The sequence below is a fragment of the Dermacentor silvarum genome, chromosome 8, assembly GCF_013339745.2.
Source record: "Dermacentor silvarum isolate Dsil-2018 chromosome 8, BIME_Dsil_1.4, whole genome shotgun sequence".
NCBI classification, from domain to species: Eukaryota; Metazoa; Arthropoda; class Arachnida; order Ixodida; family Ixodidae; genus Dermacentor; species Dermacentor silvarum.
Window position 1 is genome coordinate 138,417,451 of NC_051161.1, and position 9,597 is coordinate 138,427,047.

A 9,597-nucleotide genomic window follows, 5' to 3' on the forward strand; every position below is an offset into this window, starting at 1 on the left:
GCGATGTCGATGAAGCTGCGCTTCCTGCGCGCGGATTTCCAGTTCCAAAGCGATTCTCATATTTCCTCTTGTGCCTTACTGGGTGACCTCGGCGGCGACATGACCGGTATCAGCCGCCTCCTCCTCGACGTGCTAGAGGGAGGCTCGTTCTTGAGCGAAGAAGTTTCTCAACTGCACGAGGAAAATGAACGCCTTCACAAGAACCATACCAGTGGCATGGTGCAACAGACCCTAGTTGTCGCCTCCTTTCTTGCTGAGGTTTTTGCTTCCACGACGAGTTGACGCGACGTGCAACTGCCACGCTTTAGAGACACCGGTAAACTCTGGAAGGGCTTCTACTAGTTCTACTTCTGCATCAACGCGATCTGACGTAGCTGTATTTTAACGCACAGCAGAAGAACAGGCTGCAGTTTTGCCATCTGCGTTCGCTTCCTTCACTAGAAAAGATAGGGTGCCTGCCCTATCCTGTCCCTCTTGCGCGGACTCCAGTAGTCACGCATAGGAAAGGTCCTTGACCTTTTCGACCGCATTAAAGTCAACCCCCATCCTTCCGGCTTGGCTGCGCCCGAGCTAGCGTGCTCCCCTCCGGCTGTGCCTCAATCTCCCGGGCGTCCGCTCCAAGCACCGCACACCCCGATTCGCGATAGGGCAGGAGGCGGCTACAAAGATCCATGACGACCTGGCAGGGAGGACACAACTCGGACGGCTCAGTTGCGCGGGACGGCTCCGCAGCCGCTCTCTGTGTTGCGTCGGACCTTCGCATCTTGAAGAAGTGTGGCCCGGCCTGTCGAGCTTCCTTCACTACGGATCCCTTGAGGCCAACTAGACAGGGTAACAGTGTCTCGCAAGACACCACGCCGGACCTAACTCTGGTTGGAGGCAGGATCTCGGCTACGTGGTGCAACACGGGTGAAAATCTGGGTAGCGACCACAGAATAATTGAGATAGTCATAGAGGACGGTCCTTCAGTCGCTCGCACGAAGAAGCTAGAAACTGTGAATTGGCATGCTTTCAGGGAGAGTCGGTCCGGCCAGGATGGCATAGAAGACATAGATGAATGGAGCAGGGGAGTTATTCAATCGGTCCACGATGCAACTGAGGAAATCGAGGTGGATGAGAACCAGGAACGGGTTGACAGACACATGATAAACCTGTGGCGCAAAAAGCACGAGCTCAACTTGAGGCTCGAGCAGAAAAGAGGCGATAGAAATCTCCGCAGGCAGTTGGCTGCGTTGAATAAGGAGATAGAAGAATACGCTTTGACCCTCACCAAGCAGAACTGGAGCAGCATTTGTGAGCAAATGGACCACAAAATTGGTAGTGCAAGGACCTGGCATCTGCTGCGGCACTTGCTAGACCCGGACAAATCCAAGCTAGAGGCTAGGGAGCAGCTACAAAAGCTCGTTTACAAATATGAAGGAACGACCGATGAGCTCATCGCTGAGGTCAGGGATAGATATCTCAGCTGTGTGGGGTCTGGGTCCCTGCCCGAGTATTCGGGTTTAGGGAACCCAGATCTTGACAGCCCGATCACGGTAGGTGAGGTCAGGGCCGACATAAACCGTCTGAGGACTAAGACGGCTGCAGGGCCGGATAGGATAAATAATAAGATGCTCAGAAATCTGGACGATGTGTCGGTCAGAAATCTGACAGCGTACATGCAGGACTGTTGGGACAGAGGGCAGCTTCCGCCGGCGTGGAAGGATGCCAACCTCGTCTTCATTCCAAAGCCGGGAAAGAAACCTAGTTTTGAACATCTAAGGCCCATTTCACTTACTTCGTGCGTGGGCAAATTAATGGAACATGTTATTCAGAGCAGGCTGAATAGGTTTCTGGAAGATCAGGGACTGTACCCCGACACCATGATTGGTTTTAGGTCTCATCTATCGGCATGCGACATCATGCTCCAGCTCAAAGAACAGGTGATAGACAACAAAACAGTAGACACCAGGGTAGTCGTAGGATTAGATGTTTCTAAAGCATTCGATAATGTGAAGCATTCGGCCATATTGGAGAGTCTCGGAGCTCTCAATGTGGGCATGAAGACTTACAATTATGTAAAGGATTTTCTTACGAATAGAACGGCAACGATCAGCTTGGGAGGGCAGTCATTGGAAGGTATTAAACTGGGAAGCAAGGGTACGCCGCAGGGATCAGTTCTGTCGCCCACGTTGTTTAACGTCGTGATGATGGGTCTCCCCGGGAAGCTGGCAAGCATAGAAGGACTGAACCATACGCTATACGCGAACGATCTGACGCTATGGATGAACAGAGGCAGTGACGGGCACATCGAAGAGACGCTGCAGAGGGCAATCAAAGCTATCGAGGAATATCTAGAGCCGATTGGCCTCAGGTGCTCGGCGGAGAAGTCGGAGGTCCTTTTCCTAACATCACAGACGCGGCGACGGGGAAGGGGACAGGACCCGGGGCACGGCATTGAGCTGAGGGTAAACTGTAACATTATTCGCACAGTCGACAGTATCAGGGTCTTGGGTTTGCGGATTCAAGCAAACGGCAAAAACTGCCGAGACGATCCAACGACTGGAAGCGAGTACCAGCCAGACGTGCCGATTACTCAAGCGAATAGCAAACAAACACGCGGGAATGAAGGAAGCGAACATCCTAAGGTTAGTGCAATCTTTCGTAATTAGCAGGGTCGTATACGTAGCCCCCTACCTGAAATTCACCAAAGCAGAGAAAGACAAGGTCGAGATCATTATTAGGAAGGGGATCAAGACGGCTCTCGGTCTTCCCCCGAACACATCAACGAACAAAATCTTAAGTTTAGGCGTGTCCAACACCCTAGACGAGCTCATTGAAGGGGCGACAGTATCTCAATATCAGAGAGTGCTACGCACTCAGACTGGTAGAAGGATCCTGGAGCGGCTGGGGTTCGAGCCCCAGGCATGTTCCAAGCAGACAGGCAAAGTCCCACCGCGAGTCAGGGACAAGCTGAGAATACTCCCGTTGCCCAAGAATATGCACCCGGTGCATCACGAGAGCTGGCGAAGGGACAGAGCTGAGGCGCTGCAGAAAAGGCTGGAAGGCAGGCAGGATGTGATATACACAGACGCGGCCGAATACAAGCAAGGCAAAGTATACGCGGCCGTAATTACACGCGAAAACGGAGGCCCTATCTCGTGCTGCAGCGTCAGACATTTAGGAGCAACGGAGGCGGAAGAAGTCGCCATTGCGCTGGCTTTGACTCAAAAGAATGTGAGAGTTATTGCTAGTGATTCCAAATCTGCAATCAGAAATTTTGATGCGGGCAGGATTTCCGCCGCAGCTGTACACATATTAGCCGTCGGACAGCCCCCGGCGGAGCAGGTTTCGCTAATCTGGACACCGGCTCATCAGGGTTTGCGAGGGAACGAGAAGGCGCACGCGCTGGCCCGAGGTCTCACTTTCCGGGATTCCAGCGCTGTCTCGACAACACCCCCAAGCGAGGAACCCCTACAGACCGCTGACGATCTGAGCACTTTTCAAGAAATTCTTAACCATTATAAGCTGGGGCGTAAGACTTACCCGAGAGCGGATAAGAACCTTACCAAAAGCGAGGAAGTTATGTGGAGGAAACTGCAAACAGGGGTATTTCCGAACCCACAACTGTTGAGCAAATGGCATCCCTCGGTGTATAGCCCTCGGTGTACGCATTGTAATCGTATAGCGGACTTAGTCCACATGGCTTGGACCTGTCCTAACTTTGGTGAGCCAGATAGATGCAGAGAATCCTGGGAGTCCTTGCTACTCAACGAAGAAGAAAATGCACAACGGCAAGTCATCGGTCTCGCCCTGACCGCCGCCGCGTCCCAAGGGATCCCGGTCGACGGTTAGGGAGGATGAGTGTGGGTTTAGGCTGAAGCCTCTACCCCGTCATCTAGTGGACGGGTGCAAATAAAGTCTCTTCTCTCTCTCTCTTCACTACAGCGGAGGAGCTCGCGACGCCGCGCGTGGCAGCTGACATCCTCGCAATACCGCCGTACATCACCAGTGCAGCGATTATATGTGACCGAGCCCACCGCTTCGCCAGCTTTTCCTCGAAAAACGAGCTCCGCCGCTTAGACAACGCGTCGCCTGCAGGCAGCAATGATGCGACCTGCGCTTCCAGTGGGTATCGTCCGATGCCGGAGTCGTAGGAAACGAGGCAGTTGACGACCTGGCTAAGCGCGCGCACAACCCAACGTCCCTGCTGTAACCCCGAGTCAGCTCACTCGACTTGGCGAGGCATCACTTCAGGAGGGAGATCGCACTGCCACCTGGACGGCCGCATCGGGGAAGGACGCCCACCACGCCATACGACGGAGAACGGACAAACCCGGCGAGAACGCGCATTCCTCCTTGGTCTCCGACGGCTCCGTCTTGCCCGCCGAGCATAAACTTCTCCTTTGCGGCAACCCCTCCCCCCTCTGCAGAGACTGCTGCACGTTGGAGACGCTGGGACATCTGCTTCAGGAATGTCCAGCTTCCTCTTCGCCAAGAGTGGCTCTAGCGATGTCTAACACGAGCAAAACGTCTCTTGCTCAGCGGTGGCAAATATCCTGCACCCCTGCAAGTGAAAACACAGGGTGATTTTCCGTGCTCTCCTGACGTACGCTGATGACGCCAGCCTTGCCTGTCGCCTATAACCCCATCTCCTTCATACGTGGACGACGCTCCATTTGCGGCCGCTGCGCGCTCCCACCTTTGTATCCTCCCTCTGAAGGGCAACGCGGTTCAGGTGTTCACCACTGAGAGAAAGTTACTGCTCTGTACTTCGCCCAACCTACCCCAAAGCAAGAATCTATCTCGCCGCACAAAGCTACCAACCTTCTCAGCTCACCATCGCATGCGTTCCCTCGTAGCTACAGCTTCTTATCTTCTTATAGTGCCGCGCTTGGGCTTTATACGGAACCTGACGGTGACGCCGACGGGAAAAGTCACCTGGAGTGTCCACATTATTGCAAGTCACAATTACACAGTTTGTGTCTTCTATCTGCAGGAAGAGGATTTCTCATTTTGGAAAAAAGGTTTTTTTTTTCTAGCGAGAAGCTCAAATCGAAACAATAGACTTACAATAAAAACTACACGATTACTTTTTTTCCAAAGGTAAATAAACAAATAAATTCGCTGCCATTTATGCCACCTTCATATAGCGAACCAATTTCACATATACTTTGCGGGCCTCATTTTATCAAAGCTTTCGAAATAAAGCTTTTGAAGAACTTACCTGTGACATATTTGCGGTATGCTGCACGCTGATACACTACATCTGTCCGCGTTCGAATATTTAACAAGTTTACCAAATCGTGATACGAGTTTATCGTGTATACTAACTCATTATTACATTTTGTGCTTCATATTTAATTACTGCAAGACGGAATCAATATTACTTCACTTACTCTCATACATTTGAAGCTAGAAATTAATATTATGATTGCTGCCATCAGCTGAACTTTAATCTGAGCAATAAACATTGCAAACTTTATGCTTATCGTGTTGACGCTTTTCGGATACCAACCTAGCTGCAATACTTCTCGCACTTGCATAGGAGTATCCGATAGGTTGGGGATAGGAGTTGACTGCGCTCTGAAGCTTCCATTTATAGCCCAATAAAATTCCGACTGCTAGACTGCGTTAGTTTTACTCTACAATCTGTTTGGTGTGCACAACGTCACAGTAAAAGCAATGGATACCTTTCTTGAATTCGGCATTATTCATGGAAATTCTTAACTGCTGCTCTTCACACAGTGAATACTTGTACGGTAGGAAAATAGCTTTTGAGGATTATAATTGCCTCAAAATCACCATAACAAACTTCGAATGTGAGTAATAGTTAAAAGGAGCATCCCTATTTGCTCCTGCAGTTACTTTTGAGTATCGAGAATTTCACCCGCACTTTTATTTATACATAGTTGCTGTTTATTTTCTTTTGAACATGTGACACACTTCGCAATAGAGACAGGGCATGGACTGTCAGTGTGAGTGCGGCTAATAGAGAAAAACTCATATAATAATATATTTACGACTGCGCGCTGGTGACAGGTGTTGTCGGGAATAAATAAGCGATGACCAGAGCGAGAAAAACACAGTCGAAGTTGGCATTTGACACGATAGAGCAACTATATTAAAGCAATTGCATGCATAGCATGCCTTCGGATGTCCCAAAAAAGGATTAAGCTGACTTCCTTTGCACAGGAGTTTCTCCTGTTCTGGATTTCACGGTATAGTTATGATCGTTAACAACATGGTGGTGTTGGTCAATGTGATGACACGAAAAACCGTCATGTGTCCGAAAACAACGTAGGACTGCACTGAGAGAATACAGATTCCGTGGCCGCACAATGTTTCTCTCTATATTCTTCATTGGAGCATGTTGTGCGTTGTGTAGATTTTCTGTTAATTGTATAAGTATATAAGTATATAAGTATAAGTTTATTTTCCAGGTTCAGCTGGAGGGTTTTCTGGCAAAAAGCTGCATGCGCAGCTTGACTGTGTCCAGAAAACCCCTACAAGCAGTAGCACACGAGTGGTACAGGAAATGTTCAACAAACACACATACAATAGTAACATTCAATAAAGAGAACATTCACCATTTATGCCTAGAGAGTCTAATAATCCTTGCACAAAATTCGAACAATGAAATCGAAAATGAAAACGCTGAAATGGTCATACATATGTTCAGAAATAATAATAGTAACAATCAAGCAAAACATGCGGCATCTACAAGCCGAGGACATAAAATCACATTTCAACAAAATATTTCCGCAGTCCAGCTTTGGTGCATCCTATTGTATGTTTATACGTGTTTAGAACATGGGGCAGGTTATAAGACAACATTTGTAATTTATAATTAGTGTGAAAACGAGGTATATTCCATGTATTAGTAGTTCTTGTGTTTATGTTGGCCCGACGCATGTCCAAAGATGCCAGAGTAGAATAAAAATCGGCAATGGTTGCCGTTGAAAAATATATTTTTTGTAACAACCTAAAGTTATACAAATGATTGACTCGGACAATGTTATGTGCTTCAAATGCATACTTGGAAGTAGTTTTATTATCAACATTGGCGATCATGCAAACAATTTTCTTTTGCAATACGAGAACTTTATTTATGTTTGTTTTGTTCATTGTGGCCCATACTAAACTGCAGTAGTTAAGGTGAGAAAAAAAAGTGCGTAATAAATTTGTAATTTACATTTCAAAGGTAAAGTTTCACGACATCGCGACAGAGTCCCGCAGACGGAAGAGAGCTTCTTGCAGACAAGGTCAGTGTGGGCATCCCAGTTGAAATAACACGAAAAAGATACTCCAAGAATCTTGTGCACTTCAACTATTTCTATTTGGTGATCTTCAAAGTGAAGCATGCAGTGCGGTATTAGCGGTTTCTTTCTTGCGCCAAATATTATAGCCTTGGACTTCGTAGAATTTATTTTTAACTTATTCATCCTTGACCACCTAGACAATTTAATTAGTATATGACAAGGAAGTCTAGCACGGCTGTGGACGACACGAAGGACGCCGACAGGAAGACACAACAGCGTAGGTTTAGCAAGACGCACCAGGAACAACGTCGAGCCCGAGCCCCACTTCAGTAGCACTGGCGATCCTGCTGCGGAGCTCCACACGATGTACTTCTTCTTCCTTACATCTTCCCCCCTCAATGAAGACGGAGCAGCACAGGAGGCCTAAGGCGTCGTGAGGACGAAGGGCTCGTGATACGGATTGAGCCGATCGACGTGGACAGTTTCGCGACCTCGGCGACGCAGGTCCGTAGGGGGCGTCAGAGGTTCGATGACGTAGTTCACCGGAGAAGTTTGCTGCAGAACCCGGTACGGTCCATGGTATCGGGATACAAACTTGGAGGAGATATCTGGTGTCGAAGTAGGAGGCACCCACAACCAAACGAGAGCATCAGGCGATAACTTGGTGTGGGGGCTCCCGTCGTCATGACGAAATTTCTGTAGCTCTTGTTCTTGCGTTGTAAGGGAGCGAGCTAGTTGCCGACATTCTTCTGCGTACCAGGCGGCTTCGGAAACTAGTGTACCCTCTGATAAGAATAGTTGCAATCGGAAATGACGGTTCTCGGCCATATAGAAGAAAGAAGGGAGAAAAGCCCGTCGTTGCCTGGGGTGCCGTATTGTATGCGTACGTGACATAGGGAAGGATGAGGTCCCAGTTGGCGTGGTTGGAGGCGACATATATCGAAAGCATGTCGCCAAGAGTTCGGTTAAAGCGTTCTGTCAATCCATTTGTCTGCGCGTGATATGCGGTGGTACAGCGATGAATAATGCGGCATTCAGTGAGAAGTTCTTGAAGGAGATGGGCGAAAAAGACGCGGCCTCGGTCGCTCAGTAGTTCGCGGGGAGCGCCGTGACGTAGAACGAAGCGTTGAAGCAGGAAGGAGGCAACGTCACGAGCAGTCGCGGCTGGTAGAGCGGCCGTTTCGGCATACCTCGTGACGTGGTCTATAGCTACAATGACCCAGCGATTGCCAGCAGCTGTGTATGGCAGAGGCCCATATAGGTCTATTCCAACCCGATCAAAGGGTCGTGAAAGGCACGGCAAAGGTTGCATTGGTCCAGAAGAGCGGCAAGGGTCAGGCTTGCGGCGTTGACATTCTGTGCAAGAGTGAATGTACTTTTGCACAAATGTGTACATACCACGCCAATAAAACCTATGACGTAGTCTGGTGTAGGTCTTAAAGAGACGAGCGTGTGCACACTGAGGGTCGGCGTGGAAAGCGGCGCATACATCAGTGCGGAGCTGCCGGGGTATTACAAGCAGCCATTTGCGGCCGTCGGAACTATAGTTACGGCGATGGACGATGCCGTCGCGGATGGCGAAGTGCGAAGCTTGCCGGCGGAGCGCTCGGGATGGTGGGCGTTCAGGTGAATCTGAGATGTAATCTATCAAAGATGAAATCCAGGAGTCCTGTCGACAGAAGCGAATGGGGGAAGTGGGTCGTCTAGGACGGAGACACTGACAATGTCGGTGTGGACAGGCGAGCGCGAAAGAGCATCGGCATCGGCGCGCTTCTTGTCTGAGCAGTAGACAACCCGGATGTCGTACTCTTGGAGCCTCAGCGCGGCGGAAGTACGAGCAGAGGCCAATGAAACTACGCGAGTCTTTTAGAGACGTTGGCCTTGGGAATTCTTTAACAGCACGGAGCTTTGCGGCGTCGGGGAGAACGCCGTCCTTCGACACAACATGCCCGAGCATTGTCAGCTTGCGTGCCCCAAAGTGACATTTTCTCAGGTTGAGTTGGAGGCCAGCGTCACTGAGACAGCGTAAAACCTACTCCAAGCGATCAAGGTGAGTAGGAAAATTTGGTGCAAACACTACTACATCATCCAAATAACACAAGCATGTGTTTCATTTGAGGCCTCGAAGAATCGTATCCATCATCCGCTCAAAAGTCGCGGGCGCGTTGCAAAGGTCGAATGGCATCACACGAAATTCGTACAAGCCATCTGGTGTGATGAAAGCTGTTTTAGGCTTATCGTCTGCAGCCAATGGCACCTGCCAATAACCAGAGCGTAGATCAAGGTAGGAAAAGAACTCCGCACCTTGTAAGCAGTCTAAGGCGTCATCGATCCGTGGCAATGAATAAACATCCTT

General features: G+C 49.4%; 1 protein-coding gene across 1 annotated transcript; it reads left to right on the top strand.

The window, feature by feature from the left end:
- Positions 1 to 671: 671 nt before the first annotated feature.
- On the top strand, positions 672 to 4,499 carry LOC119462449 (uncharacterized). The gene is made up of 2 exons (XM_037723796.1): positions 672 to 1,922; positions 4,413 to 4,499. The coding sequence occupies exons 1-2, from the start codon at positions 672 to 674 to the stop codon at positions 4,497 to 4,499; spliced, it is 1,338 nt and encodes a 445-aa protein (XP_037579724.1).
- The last annotated feature ends 5,098 nt before the right edge of the window (positions 4,500 to 9,597 follow it).